The sequence below is a fragment of the Letharia lupina genome, assembly GCF_014066315.1.
Source record: "Letharia lupina isolate WasteWater1 chromosome Unknown contig_5, whole genome shotgun sequence".
In the NCBI taxonomy this organism is placed as follows: domain Eukaryota; kingdom Fungi; phylum Ascomycota; class Lecanoromycetes; order Lecanorales; family Parmeliaceae; genus Letharia; species Letharia lupina.
The window spans coordinates 912,356-934,050 of record NW_023502974.1 but is presented as its reverse complement, the minus strand read 5'-3'; the positions used below and the strand labels follow the sequence as shown (position 1 = coordinate 934,050).

Below are 21,695 nucleotides of genomic sequence, written 5' to 3'. Positions count from 1 at the left end.
CGAGTGTAACGTTTGATTTGGGAATGAATCATAGGTTCGTTCAAGGCGAAGCAATCAGAAGGTAACAGATCTATGCCTGATTGGCGAATCCTGGACCAAAGTCTATGCACCTGCCGAATACTCCAGTGACGGAAGCTGCTAGATGCCTCCTTCCACGCCGAGGCAATGCTGTTTTTCATGGTCCCTTTCATCATACTACATAATCCTGTTCTTACCTCTCGTAACCCCCTCCATTGCGCTCCTCTTTGAACCATCCTCCTCTGCCCTACTCTCCGGCCCATGCCCCTGTCCCAGTACCACGGTCGCTCTCTTCTCGAAAGCCTCAATCATCATTCCTGCCACCTTCGGCGCCGCAGCCTGACTCAACGCGCTATACACCGCACTCGCGAACCGCACCTCCAGAACCAGATTGACCTCCGTCCTCGGCCTACTCGGCGCGCTCGCACTCCCTTCCTGCGGCGTCTTGCCGTCCGGCGGGGCAGGCTTGAACGGGAACTCCCTAAACGTCCACCGCGTCAACAACGACGTGAATATCGACCGGTTCCCCGCCGACTTCTCCGCATCGTCTTCGTGTCCCGGGTCCTCGTAGTAATGCGCCAACCGACTCTTCGGGATCGTCGGCTCCGCGTCGCCGGCCACGGCTTCCAGGACCGTGTGCGGTAGGCAGTAGACGGCGCTGCGGAACAGTTCGTCGTACGGACCGTAGCCGATGCGGAGGTCGGCGGTGCGGGGCCACTCCTTGCGGTGGGCGGCGTCCGGGGCGGAGAGGGAGGTGATGGTGCTCGAGGTGCAGTAGGGGATGAAGTCGGGGTAGGCGGCGATGTCGGCGATGAGCTCGTACAGGGGCGCGGCGTGGTAGGGGAGGATGCGCGAGGCGGTGAGGGTCTGCAGGGGCGTGAGCGGGTTGGAGACGAAGGGTCGGGATGGTCTCGAGGGGGGTTGGGGGTGTGTGGGGGTCGGGCGTGGTTTCGAGAGGAGGGATGCTGGGTGCGGGTGGAGGGCGGGAGAGGGGCGGAGGAGCAGAAGTCTGCGCGTGGCTTTCATGCTGGCGGGGTTGCTTGTGGGTGTCGCGAGGGTGGATCTTAGCAATTGGAGCGGTCAGTTTGTATGGAGTGACAGACGAGGCAAGCGATAACTCCGTGAACTCCTAGTCTCAGTAATTCAGACTCGCTTAGCGAGGTACCCTATGGCCAGCCCTACACTCGTTCCTCGCTTCGGGGACCAATCATATCGCAAGCTTATTATGATATACCCCCCCTCTAGAGTCTAAGTAGAAAACTATAAAATCGCTATATTAATTATTATTTTATATAAGACACTCGCAATAATTAATCGAAATACAAAATTCGCGACTTTTAATAATTTTTCTATAATTATTATATAATTCTTTAAAGTTAATCGCGAGGGGGATAGGTTTATTAAGGTCGCTAATTAAGTATTTAAGTCTTTTATTAAGATTAAATATCTTATTATTATCGTATAAGCTAATTCGAGATTACGATCTTCGCTAATATTTATAATATCTATCTTTAATCGATTAATTTTTATTAAGAAAATTCTAGATAATAATATATCGTCTTTAGTATTATTAAAAGATTATATAATAAATCGAGTTAAGAAATTATCTAAGTAGATTTATTATATTACTCTTAATTAAAAAATTAAATATTTAAAATACGCTTTTTATAGAAATATATATTAACTCGAATACGCTTTATTTAGAAGTTAAAGAAATTATAGTATATATATTTTAAATAATATTAACGCGATTAGTATATCTAGAATAAGCTTATATAGATATAGAATATATTAGAAATATTTAGATATCTAACTTTCTCTATAGCGATAATAATAAGATATCTTTAAACTTTAGATATTAATCTCTCTATATTTTATAGTAATATTCTTTCTCTATATAATAGCGAAGTCTAAAAACTTTTAATAATTCGAATTAAAAGAAATTTAAAAATTTATATATTCGATTCCCCGCGTATAGAAGTAAGACGAATATTACTTTAACGATTTTATGAAATCTTAAAAAATAAATAGTAGATCGAATTCTTTCTCGCTCTTATTAGAGTAAAATTCTAGATATCGCGAAAGTGCGAAGAAGTAGAATAGTTATTATAATTTTAATAATACTTTATATACTATTAATAATATTAATATCTTCTCTTATACTACTTTTAAATCTAATATTTAATATTTTATTTTTAATATAATAATAGCGACTAGCTATAATATTATTAATATTTTAAAATATTTAAATAATATAAATATCTAGTAATATTATACTCTTATTAAGTTATAGAGTTAATAATAATATATAAATTTAAGCGAGGTTAAAAATAGGCTTAAAATGAAATAGATATAAACGATCTATTATTTATTTAATAATAAAGACGTTATTTTAATAGCAAAAATTTTAAAAAGAGTCTTATTTTTTATTCTTTATCTCTATTAAAATTAAACGATGTAGCGATAATTATCTATTTACTTAATATACTATAGCTAAATTAATAAAGAAAGATTAATATACTATTTAATATTAAAGCTTTTATTTTAAATAATAAGAGTAATAATAAAAATAATCTATATAATATCGCTAAAGAATTTTATATATATATACTTATTAGCTCTAAAATCTTTATAGATAATAATATATTTAAAATTATTATAATAAAAAATATCGATTTTATCTCGCGATTTAGTCTTATTACTATTAACGAGATATATATAATTTATTAATAGAGCGATAGCTTTTATTTTAAATATAGTGAGCTTTATAATATAAGAATATTAACTTTAAATATATTTTAATTCGAGATCTCGATAACGTTAGATAATTAGTTATTAGATATTTATTAATATCTAGCTAATTTTAAAAATAATAGACTTATCGAGATTATAAAGACTTCTATTAATTATAAGAATATTATATTTAATATTAAAACTCTATGAAAATTAAAGAGTTCTTTTAAAGATCTTTATTTCTTAATATAAAGATCGAATTTTATATTTAATAAGATTATTATTTATATTAATACTATTTATCTCGATTATAAAATTATTAACTAGTTAATTTAATAATATATAAATATAGATTAAATAGTAAGAGAGGTGAAAAGATTCTTTCGAGCTTATAATAGCGAGATAAATAAAGAGAAACTAAAAATTATAGTTATCGAATTTAAGATATTAACTTTTAAAGTTCGATTTCTTATTATTATTAACGCTTTCGAAATAGATATCGATAATTTAAATATATATCTCGTTATATAATAACTATTATCTAGAAGTATTTATTCTTTATTAAGTATATAATAGCGAGCTAATTATATAATCTATATATTAAATATATATAATAATTTTATCTAATTTATCGATAAAGATTTAATTAATCTACTATTTATAAATTTAATTATCTTTTTAATAAAAGAATAAAGAATAAATATTAAACGACTTTTAAAGATATTAAGAGAATAATATATTATTATTAATTAATCTTAATTTAAATATATTTAAGAGATCTTTCTAGAATATTTTAATAAGATTAAATTAATAATAATAATCTATTCTATCGAGTGCTATAATTATTATAAAAATATTATTTTTATAAAAACTCTAATTATATAGTCTAAAGAAAGAGTTATTTATTATATATTACTCGCGAGATTAAATAATATATAAAAGAGATTATTTATATAGAGTTAGATGAAATATATAAAATTATATTATAAGATTAATATCGATAATATTATTAAAACGAATATTTTTCTAGATATAAAGATTAGAAAGAAATAAGCTAATAAAATTAACTCTATTCTTATTATAAAAGATTTTATAGATTTATATATTAAATAAGATTCTTATTAAAAAGATTAATATAAGTATAAGCTATATAAAATAATTAGATATTAATTTAGAGAGATTATTATCGCTAATAATAAATATAATATTAATATAATAAATAGAAGAGAATAAATTAAGATTATTAAGATATATACTATTAGAGCTATAAATAGAGAGAATAAATATAAATAAAAAATAGCGAATTTAGCGAGGGAGAAGATAAGGATTATAAAAAAAAATAAGAGAATATATATAAGAGAAATAAAAGAATAAGAGAATAAATTAAATAAGACTAATTTAGCTATAAAGAAGCTAAGTATTTTTTAAAAGAGGAAAAATTCTTTAATTAGAATCGTATTAATTATAAAAAAATAAAAATAAAAAGAGAGTAGATCTTTATTAATTAATATTTTAATAAATAAATAGAGAATTAATAGAAGAAAAGATAAAGACGCTATATATTAAGAGCTTTAGAAATTAAGCGAATAGCTTAAATATAGCTAGAATAATAATATTTTAAAATTAAGACTAATATAGAAGAATATCGATATAAAAATAAAAAATAAAGATTTAATTATAGCGAAATCCTAGTGTTATTTCTTCGTAAAGGTTTACTATATTTATTTATTAATTATTTAAACTATTATAAAGATTATTAATACTTTAAATACTATTCTTTTAAGCGTATTAAAGTTTACTACTCTCTTAATTAAATAATTATAAAGTTTATTTAATAATTTATATTTTTAAATATAGGCGAAAAAGAAATCTTCTAGCGAGGTTCTTCGGCAGTAATGGCGATAGCGATATTATCTTTTTTAGATATGTTATAATTTTTATTATTAGTATAATATCGTAATATTATAGAACTTTAATTTTAAAAAAGATTAAAAAAAAATTAAATAAATAATAATTAGATAGATAATTTACTATCTAATAGCTACTTAAGATTATATTTCTAAATAAATAAAAAATTATTAAATAATACGATCTAATTAATTTAGATATTTTTAAGCTATAGATATTAAATTCTAAATTAATATTATAAAGACTTCTAATAAGTTTTAAATATCTTTCTTTATAAATTATTATATATAAGAAATTATTAGATAATTTAAATAGCGATAATAAGATTTAATAATAGCGTAATATAGCTTTAAAAGTAGTTCTTAGATATATTAATAAAGAATATATACTTAATAGATTTTTTAAAGTATTATTATTAATTAGTAAGAGTTTAAGTAATTAAATATTAATAGCTAAAAAATAAGATTATAGTATATTTTATAGACTTCGAAGTAAACTTTAAATAAAGTTTATTTATTTAAAAATAATATTTATTTATTATATATATCTAAATAGAAGTCTTTTATATCGTTATTATTATTTATATTATCTAACTTCTAATTTAACTTTCTTCTTTCTTCTAATAAGACTTTATTCGTAAGTAGATTATTAGATAACTACTTATTATATATATTAACGATCTTAACTATACTCGCTACGTCGTCGAAAAATAAATCTAATATTACTTTTATATTAAATTAATTATTATTTCACTATATAAAGTTTACTTATAACTTTCTAATATATCGAAATAAGTTAATAGCGAGATTCTTTATCGAGTAATAATTATTCTAATAAATCTTAAAGAATAACTAGAATAACTTTTTAATATCTTTAAAAAATTAAATATTAAGAGAGATATATTTAAATAGATAATCGAAATCGAATAAAGAATTACACCGCTTACGAAATATAATTTTTATTTTATTATTAAGATACTTATTAAATAGATTAATCTCTTTTTATATATCTTATTATCTAATTATATTAATAAGAAAGTTAGAAAGAATAATCTAAATTAATCTTTTATTAATAGCGAAGCTATCGCTATTATAATTAATATAATATTTTTATTAAAATATTAATTTCACGTAATAATAAAACCTCGATTTATAAAAGAAGAAATATATTCGATTTAAAGTATAAGAAATTAAATTAATATTATTCTATTTAATACCGTGCTTTAGAATAAAATATAGCTTTATACTCTATAAGAACTTTATATAATTTTAATAAGTAGTATTCTTTTCGTTAGCTAGTTTTCTAATAAATAAATTCTTTCGAATAAAAATTATAATCTTATTTATCTTTTCGATTATATAAGTAATAAGCTAATACTCTATTATAATATAACTCTACTTACTATTAAAAGATAAGATATATATTTAGAATATCGTAATTATTCGAGTCTAGAATAAGTAAATAAGAAATTTATCTAATATTTAGAAATTATTCTTTTTTACTAGCTCGATATTCTTTTAATTTTAAAAGTTCTAAATATATCGTAAATATAATAAATTATTAAATTTATAATTCGTTTACTTAGTTTTCTAAGAATTACTAACTTAATTAACTATTTTTAAATTAATCTTATTAATCTTTTCGAGATTAAATAATAAAGTACTCTTCTAATAGACTTTATAAATAATCGTTAAATAGATTATTTTAATGTGGAATAAGGACGATATAGATATTAATTAGATTATTTAATTAAAATTAAAAGCCTCTTACTTAATACGATATCGTTTAATACTTAATAATTAAGCGAATATAAGTTAATTATTATATATGAGACGTAGGTTAATACTTTAATAGAGATCTTCTCATAAAATTTTAATTTACTCTATATAAATATTCTTAATAATCTTAAGATTTTCTTTTATAGTACTCTTATTAATATTAATAGAATTAAAAGAATAACTCTTAATCTTATAAAGGAATAGTTTATTTATCTTTAATATATAAATAGTTAACTTATCTTTATATAATATATATTATTATATAAAAAAGATATTATAAATAGCGAGATAAATAAGATAATTAATATATTGAAATAATTCGATTAATCTATATTTCTTATAATACGATATACTCTTATTAAAAAATTATCTTATTTATTAGCGAGTATTATCTTTATATAATTTAGATATATTTAATATATAATATAAACTTAGAGATTTTAAATAATCTATTATAGAGGCCTTTAATTTATTAAAAGATATATCGCTTTCTTTAATAATATAATCGATAACTATTAACTTTAACTTTCTATTACTATTTATTCTCTATTTCTTAACTCTCTATATTTACTTTAAATTATGATATTATATATAATAATTATTAGAATAATCTATAGATTGAATTCGATTAATATCTTTAGCGCTAGATTTTTAGATATATTATAAGATTCTTTAATAGAATATAATTAACTTAAATTTATTATAAAGCTTTAGAATTAATTATTTAACTTTATATAAATATATAAGAATATTTAATTAGATAGAGATTAAGCTAGCTTTGGTTTTTTGCTATTAAAAGTATATAATATTAAATAGTATAGTAATAGATTCGAATTAAGATCATTCGAAGTTCTTTTTTTTTTTTATATATTAAGACTAAATAATAATCGATAAGAGATTAATAAAATATAATACTCTATCCTTAATCGCATTATATAATTAATTAAAATTTATATTATAAAGTTTATTTAAATTATTTATTATCTATTATTTAAAAAGATTTAAATTATTAATTATAAGAATCTTACTACGTAGTAGATTTAGAATCTATTCTATTTTTTTTAATATAATCTTTTAATAACTCGACTAAATACGCTTAATAGATTTATTAATTAAATTATTCTTTAATAGAGTATCGAGTAAAGAATTATCTTTAATATAAAGTTTTATAAGAAAATTACGCTATAGAGAATAACTAGCTATAAAAATCCTTTATTTATATTTTTATATATCTTTTAATAAGTTATAAATATTTAACTCTTTCTTTAATAGTATATTTATAATCTTCTTAATCTTTCTAATTCTTATCTTTTTTAACTTTCTCTTTTTAATTATAATAGTTATTTTTAACGAAATATTACTTTCTCGCTTATCGTCTAAGTACTATATCGGTGTAAAAAAAATAGAAAGTTCTAGCATATATTTATAGATAGATAAGATAGACTTTATAGCGATAATAGATAGATTAGATATTAATTAATAATATAGAAAATAATTAAAGATAAGATTTACTTAATAAAGTTTAAAGATTCTTATTAAGATCTCGTTAAGATCTCGCTAAGATCTCGATAAGATCTCTTCTTAATAAGATCTCTTTTATATTTAAACTAATTATTCTTTATTAATTTATCTTTTTATCTTATTAGTCTTCTAATTAATTATAATCTTCTTTCTCTTCTTATTTAATATTATTTAAATTAGAGTTATTATATATAATAGATTTATTATACTCTATCTTATTATATTATTCTTCTAAATAAATCTCGCGCGTAAAGATCTATTAATAAATTATTTAATAACGTATTTCTAATATAGTTTAGTTATCTAATACGCTATATATAAAGAGTATAATTATAAAGCTTTATTATTATCTTAATTTTTTTTATATAACTTTATATAAGAAGATTCTATTAAAAATTCTTAAAGTAAAGAAAAATATTATTTAACTTTTAATTTTCTTTAATAAGAAATATATTAATTACTAATAGATCTAAAGTTTAATATTTTTTAATATTTTTTTAGAATTATAGCGTAAAGATAATTAAGTAATATTTAATTAAGTCGTTTATAATAATAACGTAGATCTTTCTATATTTAAAGATATCTTTTTCTATATTTTATATATTTATAAGAGACTTTAACGTTATATAAGATATTTTTATTTATTAATATCGCCGCTATTAATATCTAACTTTATATTAAAAGAATAAATTATCTCCGCTTCGCTCTCCGCTCTACTCTTCGCAAGTTTAATTACTTATTTATTTATATATATCGTTATAGCGATACTCTACTTACTTGCTTACTTACTTACTTACTTACTTACTTACTTACTTATTTACTTACTTACTTACTTATTTACTTACTTACTTATTTACTTACTTACTTACTTATTTACTTATTTATTTATAAGATTACCGCGATAATAAGTTATCGCGGCGATACTCTACTTACTTACTTACTTACTTACTTACTTATTTACATCTATCGCCGCGATAATTTATTACCGCGGCGACTCTCGTAAGTCTAGCCGTCTAAAAAATAAGAAAGAGATTGTAAAAAATGAAGGGGAGATTATAAAAAATAGAAGGAGACTACGATATTTAATTAAAGTAATAAACTAATTAGTAAAGTCACGTATTTTCTCTAATACGCCGTATTATTAATTCGATAAGTATTATAGTAATTATCTCGAGAATTAAACTATAAGAGAATTTCTATATAATACTACGCGTTTATTAAGATATATAACGTTCTTAAGTATTAGTACTACTACTATAGCTGAGTTAGCTAAGTTTTTTAATAAAATAAAATTAAAAGCTTACTTTTTAATTACTATATTATAGCTTCTAATTTAACGAGAATCTATTTAATTATTTATTTAACTTTTTTTAAGAATTTTAAAAAAGGCTATATTACGTAGTTACGCATTTTTATTAAGAATTATATATATGTAGAGTATGAATATTACATATCGGGCGATATACCAAAAAATTAAGTCTTGGCAGGGTTTCCTACTTAGACCTACTGCGTGAGACTACTGAGACTAGTGAACTCCCCACATACCCATCATGACGTTTCGATTGAGGAAATTCAATTATTGCCAAGGGTTTACAAAATCTCGCCTTGTAGGGCTGTGTACAAGGGAATCCTCCCTCCGCCAAAAAAGAAATAACGGTTTGCGGAATTTGTTTGTTAAAACTTTGTTTAATCTCAAGTAAATGCTTTATCTTTGTTCTAGTTCAAGCTGTTCTCTTACATGTGTCTCCCTTTCCATCAAGACGCTCCTCTAGTACGTGGAGATTGGCATTCGGCCTTTACCACCTTCTCCTCTCCTGCCATCTTCTCCTCCCCCATCATCAAGACTCTCACATCAACACCAGAACGTTTAGCAGCTCCCGTAGGCTTAACGAGACCCAAGTCCCCCTCTTCAAGTAAATCGCCAGCCCATCAAAAGTATCGGCACAGAAGTTATCCATATTCATCGCGTCCTCTGATCTTAGAGTAGCATCTGCCTAGCCCGGCGGTATCTTAGATGCGTATCTCGTCCGCAGAAAGGGCTGATTCGAGCACTTTCTCGGCTGCTTTTGTTTCCTCGTCGGCTGAGCCACGGCCGTCGCTGGTGATACCCTTCATTTTTTCGAGGACAGCGTCACGCTTTTCAGCAGGTGCATGTGGGAATGCTTGGAAACAGAAGTCGACCGTCTTGGAGAGCTCGTCCTGGGTAAATTTGGTCCTCGCATCTGCTGTTCCTTGGACAGCTAGAAATCAATCGGTAACACAATCACGTCGAATCTTCTGTGAAGAGGGCATACTTGGTCTGAAAAACGCGAAGGCTCTGTTTAAATCCCATCTCATCCATGTCACTCAAAACAGGCTCGTCCTGTGCCTTTATTTGCTTGAGGGCGCCCAAAACAACAAGCAGGAACCGAGTTTATTGTTCGGCGACTTTCTTCGAATACCATTCCGCAGCGGCCCGTTCATTGAGATCACCTTTCTTAGCCGCACAGATTGTCACGGCAGCTGAGAGACCACTCGCCAGCGCTGGATGAACCCCGGAAGAGAAGAATGGGTCAATGAAGCAACCTGCGTCGCCGACGATACGCACAAACGGATTGGCATAGGTAGAGGCGCTCGCTATAGGACCAATCTCCTCCAGACTCCTCGATGTCTGAGACGAGTTCGGCACGGAATGGCTTCAAAGTATTTTATTTCAAGGTCGGCACTTAACGTCTTGCATCGCGCTAGTAGTGGCCCTAACCGTAAGGTAGCTCCCAGAATTATTCTATGGATCTGGAGGATCTCTAAAGTACCTTGCTTTACCTTAGTACTAATAAGCCCTATAAATAGGGCTTCATTCAAACGCAAATCCTGCACATTGTCTAGGCACGCCAAACCCTTCATGCGAGGCGACATCTGTCAATATGACATCTTGCAGAAGTTTCAGTTGATGCACCCTTGCTATGCTAGTTGCATATGCAGGACTTCCGGCTTGACATCTCATCAATAATGTTGAATAATCCCTGGATTTCTGTGCTTGAATTTACTTTGTACTCGGACTCCTTAGAGACATGCCCCCCACACTAACTCCAAAATGGCCTGGTTTGCACCCTGATTTCCTGCACATGATCACACGGTACATAGCAATCTGCACACTGTATGGACTATATGGAGAATTGGGCATGATCTGTATTACCACCATATTTCTGAGCGCTGACAGCCCGACTTTAATGTAAATTGTGTGACTTTGCTGATTCACTGTCTTGTGGGATGCGCTTACTGCATTACCTTACCTTACCTTATTAACCACTGTACTCTGTAATACTGCACTCAGTCTCTTAAGTACTGAGAAGCTCGGATGGAAGCTCGCTTCTAGATTACACCGAAAACACCGAGGGACCCTGCATTATTAATGTACAGGATTAACCTTAAAACTCCTAACCCCGACCGAAGACTCCGTCCGGCCGAGTCTGGAACCCGAATTCTCTTTAATCTCTGTAAACCTATAATACCCCCAGCACGTTCTCGAGCATCTTCTTAAGAATCCTCCGAATACTGCATGCAGCTTTTCCCTTACCATAATGGCCGAAACCAACCCTCAACTTGCTCACACTGGTCATGATTCCCAAGTCTCTGTAGAAGGCTTGGAGAAAAACAGTGACCAGCAGTCGAAGGAACTTTCTGACGCCGAGCTTGAAGATGCAGAAAAGGCCGGCAAGCCACCACCGAATCCCTTGACAGATCCCAAATCTTTTCCGGAAGGGGGTGCAAAAGCATGGCTCACCGTCGCTGGCGCTTCTGCCTGTCTCTTCGTCTCCTTTGGCTGGATCAATTGTGTCGGGGTCTTCCAGCAATACTATCAGACGCATCAGCTCAAAGAGTACACTACATCTGACGTCTCCTGGATCCCCGCCCTACAAAGTAGGTCACTCTCGTCATATCATCCAATCTTTCTGACATTGCTAGTTTTCTTCATGCTCTTTGGTGGTTCATTCGTTGGCAGAATCTACGACCAATACGGGCCCCGCTACCTTCTACTGGTCGGCACCTTTTTGCACGTCTTTGGCTTGATGATGACGAGCATTTCATCAAAATACTATCAACTCCTCCTCAGCCAAGCCATCTGCTCTCCTATCGGAGCATCCATGGTCTTCTATCCCGCGTTTACTTGTGTAAGTTCCCACTGTGATTAGCTCGATTGGCCATTCGCTCAAATGTTTCTAGGCATCAACGTGGTTCTTTGAGAAGCGAGGCGCTGCTCTTGGCCTAGTCGTAGCTGGATCTTCGCTAGGCGGCGTCATTTTCCCCATTATGATTATCCATCTGATTCCAGAAGTTGGCTTTGGCTGGACGTTGCGTATCTGTGCTTTCCTGATATTGGCGCTGCTCACTTTCGCAAATCTGACCGTGCGCTCGAGGATTCCGCCAATGAAGCGCCCATTCAGCTTAATGGCTTTCATCCGTCCTCTGAAGGTGCCGAGTTTCTCGCTTTTGACGGCGGCAGTCTTCTTCTTCTACTGTGAGTCATTTGTTGCCTGATCTTCCTCACAGCAGCTAATCTTCCTAGGGGGCATGTTCGTACCCTTCACTTTTATCGTCGTGGAGGCGCAATCGCACGGCATGTCTCTGCGTCTTGCCAACTACCTCGTTCCGATTTTGAATGCCGCGAGGTTAGTGCTTTCCCGCATCAAGTTAGCACGCGCTACTAACTTGTCTTGCCCAGTATAATTGGACGCACTGTTCCTAATGCTATTGCCGATAAGGTTGGTCGTTTCAATGTCATGGTCGTTATGAGCAGTTTCACGACCATCCTCATTCTTGCACTATGGCTGCCAGCAACCGGTAACGCCGCCATTATCGTCTTCGCCGCATTGTTCGGTATTGCTTCAGGTGCTGGTATTGGCCTCACTCCGGCACTCTGCGCACAAGTTTCACCCATTCAAGAAATCGGCATTCGTACGGGCACCATCTTCACGATTGCAGCTTTTGCAGCATTGACCGGCTCACCAATTGGAGGTCAGATCATCGGTGATACCCATGATGGCTCATTCCGATACGCTAAAGTCTTTGGGGGTGTGAGCTGTGCCATCGCCACGGTCCTTTTCATCGTAACGAGGATTAATCTTGCTGGGGTTAAGATGACAAAGATTTGAGCATATTCCCTGTCAAGAGATCCGTCAATTCACAGGGCGCATCCAAAGAAGCAGTTGACGGTATCCTAATATGGGTTGGGGTGGCTCGACCGCCCGGTGAGGACTTTACTGCGACTTCGCTATCGCTGTAGCCATGTCACTGCGTCGCTGCCTCTGTCTCTGCCCTTGTCCATCCTCTTCCCAGTTCGCTGGGGATAGGTGTGGATACCCGGCTTTCTTAATAGAGTTAATCGCCTGTCAGGTGTACCGATGCCTCCGCCACAATACCTGAATGTCTTGTGGATCTCGCCAAGTACAGAAACCGGCAACAGCCGGGTTGACGCTGGGCAGGGCAATAATACACTAATGGGATGTCGATGGCGTCCTTTACATAGGAATGCTTACAAGCGCGGCGTCGATGGCTTACGATCTTTGATCAATTATATTGTATTCCCGGCCGTGCCTGGGATGGTTATCTCAGCCAAAAATGCTGCGTTGATATAGATATATGAAGGATGGCAAAGAGCAGGATAGGACTATCAACAAGTCTTAGCTAATCCTCTCAAGGTCGATTTGTATCACTTTAATGCGCTTTGAAACTACACATAACGACTCGCTTTCGTTTTCTTAATGTCTCGATGGTCTCTGCTTCTATACCACCCGACTCCGCTCCACTCATCGGGCTTGCGCTGGCATTCTTTTGTATCGTCTGTGAAGGTCGTCACGGAAGAATTAGGGCGTGAGAATTTCAGCAACTGTGCCCACTGTTTTCGTAACAAGGCAGCATGAAAGAAAAATATATAATAGTAGTATCATCGTCGAGACATCACACCGCTTCAACATGAATCATTGGATCAGTTTTCTCATCCCGCTTTTCCGCGACCACGGCCTGCGCATGTCCATCGTTGCGTCTGTCCTGGATGATGCGATCGGTCTCTCGTCTCTTGGCGGTAGCGGGGCCCCTTTGACTGAAAAGAATGTCCATTTCCTCCAGCAACAGGCCCTTGGTTTCCGGGAAGAAGAGGTAGATGAAGACGATGCCGACGACGAGGGAGGTGCCGAAGAGCAGAAAGGTGCCGTAGGTGATGTTGGTCATCATGTAAGGGGTCGAGTAGACGATGATGAACTGGGCGAGCCACTGGGAGCATGTGGTGAAGACTAGGCAGACGGAGCGGATGGCGGTGGGGAAGACTTCGGAGCTATGTATTGTACGAAGGCAGTCAGCAGGGGGAAGCTTTGGGGGCAGGGAGCGCTGTGGCCGGGTCGCCCCGCGAAGGATCGATCGTGCGAGAATGTGCATTTGTTGCTCACCAGAAGACCCAAGGCACGCCGTTCCACGACAGCGCGTAAAAGAAGGCAAAGAGATAGACCATGAGGATCGCAATGTAAGCACCGCCATCCTTCGGCACATGCTCGGATGTAAACGAATGTGACTGGGCGGTGTAGCCGCCCAGATAGTACATGGCGACGATGCCTCCACACGACCCAATCAGCATCGCTCGGCGTCGTCCCAGGCGGTCGATGAGAAAAAGCATGAGGATCAGGGTCGTGGTTGCTTTGACGAGGCCGAAGACGCCTGTGGCGAGCAGCGAGACGTCGGTTCCGCTGAAACCGATGGCCGCGAAGATAGCCGGCGAGTAGTAGTTCAGTGCATTGATGCCGGACATGTTCTGGAGCAGCATCAAGGCCATGCCGATAAGCAGACGTTGTCGGTTCCCCGGGAGGGTGAAGGCCTGCTGGACCTTGGCCCAAACGGATCGATTGGCTCCCAAGCTGTTCTCGGCCTCGATCTGACGCTGTGCGGTATTAATTTCCCAGGAAATATATTCATGGTCCAACGGGAGTTGTCTCAGTCTCGATAGGTTTCGTCGAGCTTGATCCGCTTTGCCTGCTTTGACGAGCCAGCGAGGGGACTCGGGTTGGAAAAACATCAGGATGACAAGAAGGCTAGCGGGGACGACTTGGAAGCTGAACGGGATCTGCCATTGCTTGTCGAGGGTCTTCGGAACGTGAAGGCTGACTCCGTAGTTCATCCAGAAACCTAGACGAGGTTTAGATCAGATCCAGAAGTTCGATAATCTCTAGGAGGCTCTTACCAATGACTTGAGAAACTTGGAGGAAGCACTCGAAGAGGCCGACTAGGCGGCCTCTGATAGCAGGAGGTGAGGACTCGGAGATGTAAACCGGGATGATCAAGGAGGATGCACCGACAGCGAGTCCTATCAATCATACGTAAGTCCTCCAAGTTCAAGGTGAGTATGTTGTAAGTCCAAAATTGTTGACGGCATACCTGTAAGGACGCGTCCGGCATAGATCGCACCGACGTGACCGCTAGAGGCTAGCTGCGCAATGGCCCCCAAATTGAACAAAAGTCCGCACAAGAGCAGCGTTAGTCGTCGGCCAAATTTCTCCGTTACGGGATACACCAAGATGGCGCCGAAGAAGGCTCCAGCCTGGAAAGTGCTGACAATGTTGGCTTTCAGGTTGGCAAGTTTGGTCCCATGGGCAGATTCCAGGCCAAAGCGCTTTTGGAAGGAGGGTAGCGTCAATGCGCCGCCGATGAAGGCTGAATCGTATCCAAACATGGCGGCTCCCATCGACGAGGAACAGGCGAGGGCGTATATACGCCAGTTGTACACTTGGCGAGGCGCTTGATTGGCCGAGGCATCTTGCGAGTAGAATAAACCTTTCATAGTCACCAAATGGTACGATCTGGGCCGGTTATGTGTCGAAACAGGGGGACGCCGCAATCACGAAGGTGTGCTGGATGGCAGCCAACGTGTCCTGGCCGTCAAAAAAGCCCCACCTCTGACGTCCTCGAGATCCCCGCCAATTTCCTCCCTGCAGGTGATATCATCGTGCAGGATCTGCAAGAGGCCGACTTGGGTTTCCACGAGGAGCCCGTGGTCCGCTTTGCGTACGAACAATTTGTGCTTCAGCACCTACGGCGACACCTGTGAGCAGGCCTGGGACATTGTCGCCCAGGTTGACAGACCAAACTTTTGGCAGGTGCCTCGACACCTTCAACACCGTAGGGCGCGAATTGGCCGAGTTGTCTTCGCGGACGATGAGCGATCCGCTACCGTCCGTGCCCCAAGAGCACGCTCGTGGAGAAAGAGAGTCGTGGGACAACGATGGGGTGGGGTGCAGTAGCCCTTGGAAAACCAAAGCGTTGCGACGGCGTGGCCAAGTAGGTAGGGTTGCCGATGGCGTTCTCTTTTTGTCTGTGTTCTACCCTTGGATATATTAATCGAGTTCAAGTGACGTGAATCGAGTTGGAATTACTTATCGAGAATGTATGCTTGGATCTACACAATGTATGTTAATTGCAGAAGAATATGCTTAATGAGGACTCGAAGACATGACAAGGGAAGGAGAACGCCGGTGCTGCTAATAACTGTGTTCAGGTTTCTTGGTGTGTAGAACACAGAGACAAAACGGATGATGGAATTGGTTGCCATTATCCCTCTTCCTAGCCCTTACTTTCATCTGCACGACATATATTACAGCCCGTCGGTATTCTCATGCGTCACTTTCAATGCCTGCTTGATAACCTCTCTCGCCTCCGGCACAGGGAATTCATCACTTGGCTTCTCCATCCACAGTGATTGCTGGGCAATCCCTTGATAGATCATTGCCTCGGTCCCCGGCAGCACATTCCACCCATTTTGCCGTGCAAGTAAGTAGAATGCGGTGATCGGGTTTGGGTGATAGGCCATCTCCAGCACATGACCCTTCTCTGGTCTCCGCAGAAACGTCAACGCAACATCCCTCGCCAAAGTCTCGCCCCTCTCCTTAGGCGGAAGATCCGGCACACATCCTACAACCAACATTGGCGTTTCAAGCTCCGCGGCCGCTTCTATCGTTGGCACATGCACCAAATCTCCCGCAAATCCAGGAACCGTCCCGAAGTGAGCGATGATCGCATGGACCTCGGATTCTAAACGATTGACCAGATAAATACGGCTCGAGCCCATCCACCTCCATAATGAGTAGACCGCGGCGCGGCATGCACCACCTCCGCCAACGATCAAAGCAGGTCGGCCTTCGCTCTGTGCGCGTATGCCTGGAATGTTCTGCAGGAAGGCTTCTCGTACGCCGATGCAATCTGTGTTGGTTCCAATATAGCGAGTTGAGCCGTCCGCGCCACGACGCAGGAAGACGGTATTGATGGCGCCTATCGCGCGGGCTTCGTGGGTTAGGTCGTCAACATGTTGGACGAAGGTGACTTTGTGGGGCATGGTGATGGCGGATCCGATGCAGTCAGCGGCTTTAAGCTTAGACAAGAAGTCGGCGGCTGAAAGAGACTCGAAGAGCGTGTAGGTCCATGGCACAGAGAGCTCTTTAAAGAGGGTGGATTGAACCAAGGGGGCTAAGGAGTGGGCGATTGGGTAGCCGAAGAGATATGTTTTGAAGGACTTGGAGGCGACGGATTGTGGGTTCAATGCTGAAAAACCATACCTGTAAGAATCGAGGAGAGTGTTTGGCTCGAGAGTGTTTGGCTCGACTGCTGCCATGGTTTGCTGCATTTTATGTCACTGCGTGTAGAGAATGTGATTCTGAATCCGGCCGCGCATAATCCCTACAACGGGTGTTATGGCTCAGTGCTTCCATCATAGCGAAGGCTCGACAAGCTGTCCTTGGTTCCCAGCTCTCCTCCAAGCGTTGGTGGAGGGGGAGGTACAACATAACGTAGATCGTACGACATCGGACATAGTGCCGATTGCCGCCGTTTCGCAAGAATATTAGGCGCGGCTGCCTTTGGGCCGGTCCGCCGCGCAGCAGATTTCTCGCCTTGTAAAGTATGTTGTAGGGCTCATGCCTGCACAGTATTAAAAATTTCGAAGTTCGCTCTCGCAAGATACAGCGCTCACTCGCCTCTCTATCGCCTCTCTAAAAGAGGAGATCTTAAGTACACCCCGGCAAGAAACAAGTGCATCCATCAGTTTTAGCCTATGACTTCGTGCATCAGCTTCTCGGGACATATCGAGGCTGCCTAATTCAGTGCACAGTTTGTAACATCTGATTAGGTTTCCCTAAAGTCTTGTCCTTTTCCTCTTGCTCTGATGCTCTCGTAAAGCAAAGGATACCGAGATCATTTTACACACAGCGCGGTAGAAGCAAAAAAGTCTGCGACGTAGAATCAGACAATGGCAGCCTCCAGTCAGGATCCTCCTCCGGATATCTCCTCGCTTTCAATAAACCCTACGATGGAATCATCAGTTCAAAGCATACCCTTACAAACTCCCACCGAGCTTCCTTCGCACCGCTCTCACAATCTGACCAACAATCTCAAACGCAGCGACCCTTTCAAATTCGGCTCCCGCTACCTCGAACCTACAGACGACGTCTTCGAGTTCAACGCCTGGGACCACGTAGTTCCTGACTCTGCCTACCATACCCACTGCGAAGCCCAGTACACTTTCCAACGTGCCTCTCCGGTCTCGGACTTCGACAAAGCCCGCTTCAATGACAATCCCGCGAAATGGTGGAACCAATTTTATTCAAACAACACATCTAATTTCTTCAAGGATCGGAAATGGCTCCATCAGGAGTTTCCTATCCTTTCAAAGCTGACTGCAAAAGATGCAGGACCGAGCACCATCCTGGAGGTGGGAGCTGGGGCGGGGAATACGGCGTTTCCGATTCTAAAAGCGAACGACAATGAGGAACTCATGATTCATGCTTGCGATTTCTCGAAGAAGGCCGTTGAGTTGATTAGAGCTAATGCAGCTTACGACCCTGAGCACATGCAAGCTTCTGTATGGGATATTTCGAGTGAGGACCTCCCACCTGGAGTCCGGGAAGGTAGTGTGGACGTGGTGTTGCTGGTTTTTATCTTCAGTGCGCTGAGTCCGAAACAGTGGGATGCAGCCGTGAGTAATGTATGGAGGGTACTGAAGCCTGGTGGAGAGGTTTGCTTTAGAGACTACGGGAAGGGAGATCTCACTCAGGTGAGGTTCAAGAAGGGGAGGTTGTTGGAGGATAATTTCTATATCAGGGGAGACGGGACGAGGGTGTATTTCTTCGAAGAAGTTGAATTGAAGAGGATATGGGGAGGCACGGGAACCGTAAACCGAGAGATAGGAGCCAACGGCGAAGATCGATCAGTCAGCAGCGGTACGGCAAGAGACGAGCAGCCAAAGGATACAGATGAGGTCTGTACTGGTGACGAAGTGATTCCGGATAGGGCGCTCGGAGTGTTTGGAACCGAACATACCCCTTCACCAACCCCAAAGAGCACATTTGAGATTGTGAGTTTGGGTGTGGACAGAAGGATGCTTGTCAATCGCCAGAAGCAACTGAAGATGTACCGATGTTGGATGCAAGGCCAATTCAAGAAGCCATACGGTACTGCTCTAGATTGAGGATAGTCGGACTGCATTTCATGGACGAAACGCGACTATGTACAATCATTCTCGCATGCTTCGCACAGCAAGGGGCGCATCCATCTCGTGACCCAAAGGTCAAAAGAGAATACGTCGAGGCAAAATATGTACAGGAAGATTGGTTATTTGCGACATCTTGTGCTGAACCCGCCCAGAAATGCTTTAGGCTTCAATAGCTGACAAGACCTTGTACAAACGTCGCCGCTGCAGGAGTATCGACAACGTACTCAAGGTGATAAGTGTCGACAACAGGAAGATCGTCGCAGATGAAATCATCGTTGAAGCAGTAAGTCATGACTTTGCTTGAATCCACGTTCGGGAAGGGACGTCCTTTGAATGGATCTCCAAACACCACCTATTGCTGCAGGTCAATATCGGATCCCTAGTCATTATCCAAAGTTCGACTTACCACAGCCGCAATTTGCGCCGCTACCTCCTCGCTCACCATAGCTTCTCCTAAATGAACCTCCATTGCCCCTTGGCTATACCCGCTCAATACGATTTGCGTATCCGGACAGTTGCTCGCTGCTTGGTTCAGCAGATCTGCAGTTGTTTGCGCTCCTCCAGGATCACCGCCAATCAGATAACCCGCAATGGTAGCAGCATAATCTACTCCTTGCACGGCGATGTTGTCTGCTCCGATTAAGTCGTCGAGATCGTTGAAGAAGGGCGGGCCAACCAATTCGCCAACGTTGCCAAGCTCGATCGTACCTCTCGCAAAAATGACGGTGATAGGTTTGCAACCAACGCCGGCGACACTAGTCAGCTCGTTGCGCTCAACGTCCCAGTCATCCTGACGTTTAGTAATGGTTGTGCTGGCGGTGCCCGTCTCCTCGAAGCGTCGGGCATGGGCCATGTTGATCGCGATGGCGCGGACGCTTGATGCCAGTATGGCCAAACAAAAGAAGAGGCGCTTCATGTTGGAAGAGCTTGCCTGCGGCGATTGCAGATGCTGGGTCTTGAGAAGATGTTGACGAAGGGATATCTGAGGGTTGGAAACCTTGACCATGCCGGACTCCTCTTATAAGATGAGAATCCAGGGGCGCGCTTCTGGCAGCCCGTGCCTGGCCCCGCTTTTGCCATGGCGAGATCAATCAAAATCATTCGGCCGAAGGGCGGAGACATCAAAAGCTTCACAGTATGCATAAACTGTGAAGCTGCAAAAAATCACGGGCGACGTGACAGGCGAGGTCTCCAGCAATGGAAGGAGAGAATGAGCCGCCGAATAGGAGCAAAGTGGCCTAGGCTTGGAGCCGGCTTTGAGCCCATTCAGGGTTGGATGAAATGTTTAAACTGCGTCACAATTGAAGAGGCAATAGGATGGCTGGCATCGCAAGCGCGTGGAACTCGAGGCTCCCCCACACTATAACTTTTAGGGGTATGCGGGGTCTGAGTGGCGCCAAGAGATCTGCAAATCGTGGTCGCGTGAACGTTAATCTCACCAGAGCGTCAAATCATCACAAAGTCGAGGGTATTCACCAAGAAAGTGGGGAAGGGAGGCGAATGGCTATTGCCGATAAGTTCAGCGTGACGACAAGGAGGTCTTTCGGCCGTTTTCAGAGGCAAGCAAAGCTCAAGCATTGGCGGAATTGAAATCAATTGATCTTCGACTTATGAAATGCGCCGCACGGAAACAGAATTGTCATGAGCCGAGGCAGAGGCGTCAACGAATTGAAAATGAAGGAAATGCAGGGATGGAGAAGCTGGATATCTTTCCAGAAAGAGACAACGCCGACGGTGTCGGTTGACTGGTTATCGTGAGGACATCCGTGCAGCATACTTGGTCGGCTAGACCTACCAGTCGACATGCTTGGAGCTAGATCCGCAAATGGGCGGTAATGCGTTTAGCAAGATGTCAGTATGGATGAGCAATGGGAGATATTTTAGTCGGACGGGTGGAGTATAGAGTTTTTGCTGGAAGCAGCGCAGCTGCAGAGACAAATGCCAGTAAAGGAGGGCGATTAGCAAGACGCCGCTCTCTGCTTGTTTAATATTGACTGGACCGCAGAGAGCTTCTAAGTCTTCTTACTCGTACTAGGGTTTGGACAGTCCACTTTAGTATTGACGACTCAATCTTTGCAGTCGTAGCTATTGGAGAGCCTATAGGTAGATAGCTATCACGCATATTTTGCTTATCGCACCCTGACTGAGGGCCGTCGTCAACATCAGAACACCGACGACGCCCGAGCAGACTAAGATATGGACCCTGAGGAAGCTCGCCTAGATGCTTGGCGTGG

General features: G+C 38.9%; 7 protein-coding genes across 7 annotated transcripts; 2 read left to right on the top strand and 5 right to left on the bottom strand.

The window, feature by feature from the left end:
• Positions 1–195: 195 nt before the first annotated feature.
• HO133_008530 (uncharacterized protein) lies at positions 196–1,044 on the bottom strand (the record flags this gene model as incomplete). Its single annotated transcript, XM_037299396.1, has 1 exon — positions 196–1,044. The coding sequence occupies one exon, from the start codon at positions 1,042–1,044 to the stop codon at positions 196–198; it is 849 nt and encodes a 282-aa protein (XP_037155397.1).
• An 8,924-nt stretch (positions 1,045–9,968) lies between these two features.
• HO133_008529 (uncharacterized protein) lies at positions 9,969–10,250 on the bottom strand (the record flags this gene model as incomplete). Its single annotated transcript, XM_037299395.1, has 2 exons — positions 9,969–10,198; positions 10,226–10,250. The coding sequence occupies 2 exons, from the start codon at positions 10,248–10,250 to the stop codon at positions 9,969–9,971; spliced, it is 255 nt and encodes an 84-aa protein (XP_037155396.1).
• Positions 10,251–11,518: 1,268 nt separating this feature from the next.
• HO133_008528 (uncharacterized protein) lies at positions 11,519–13,090 on the top strand (the record flags this gene model as incomplete). The annotated part of the gene is made up of 5 exons (XM_037299394.1): positions 11,519–11,858; positions 11,904–12,109; positions 12,162–12,456; positions 12,505–12,607; positions 12,661–13,090. 5 exons carry the CDS (start codon positions 11,519–11,521, stop codon positions 13,088–13,090), a joined length of 1,374 nt encoding a protein of 457 aa, XP_037155395.1.
• Positions 13,091–13,895: 805 nt separating this feature from the next.
• On the bottom strand, positions 13,896–15,666 carry HO133_008527 (uncharacterized protein; the record flags this gene model as incomplete). The annotated part of the gene is made up of 4 exons (XM_037299393.1): positions 13,896–14,268; positions 14,381–15,110; positions 15,166–15,288; positions 15,360–15,666. The coding sequence occupies 4 exons, from the start codon at positions 15,664–15,666 to the stop codon at positions 13,896–13,898; spliced, it is 1,533 nt and encodes a 510-aa protein (XP_037155394.1).
• Positions 15,667–16,572: 906 nt separating this feature from the next.
• Positions 16,573–17,586, bottom strand: HO133_008526 (uncharacterized protein; the record flags this gene model as incomplete). The annotated part of the gene is made up of 1 exon (XM_037299392.1): positions 16,573–17,586. The coding sequence occupies one exon, from the start codon at positions 17,584–17,586 to the stop codon at positions 16,573–16,575; it is 1,014 nt and encodes a 337-aa protein (XP_037155393.1).
• Positions 17,587–18,219: 633 nt separating this feature from the next.
• HO133_008525 (uncharacterized protein) lies at positions 18,220–19,437 on the top strand (the record flags this gene model as incomplete). The annotated part of the gene is made up of 1 exon (XM_037299391.1): positions 18,220–19,437. One exon carries the CDS (start codon positions 18,220–18,222, stop codon positions 19,435–19,437), a length of 1,218 nt encoding a protein of 405 aa, XP_037155392.1.
• Positions 19,438–19,627: 190 nt separating this feature from the next.
• Positions 19,628–20,377, bottom strand: HO133_008524 (uncharacterized protein; the record flags this gene model as incomplete). The annotated part of the gene is made up of 2 exons (XM_037299390.1): positions 19,628–19,813; positions 19,868–20,377. 2 exons carry the CDS (start codon positions 20,375–20,377, stop codon positions 19,628–19,630), a joined length of 696 nt encoding a protein of 231 aa, XP_037155391.1.
• Between the last annotated feature and the right edge of the window lie 1,318 nt (positions 20,378–21,695).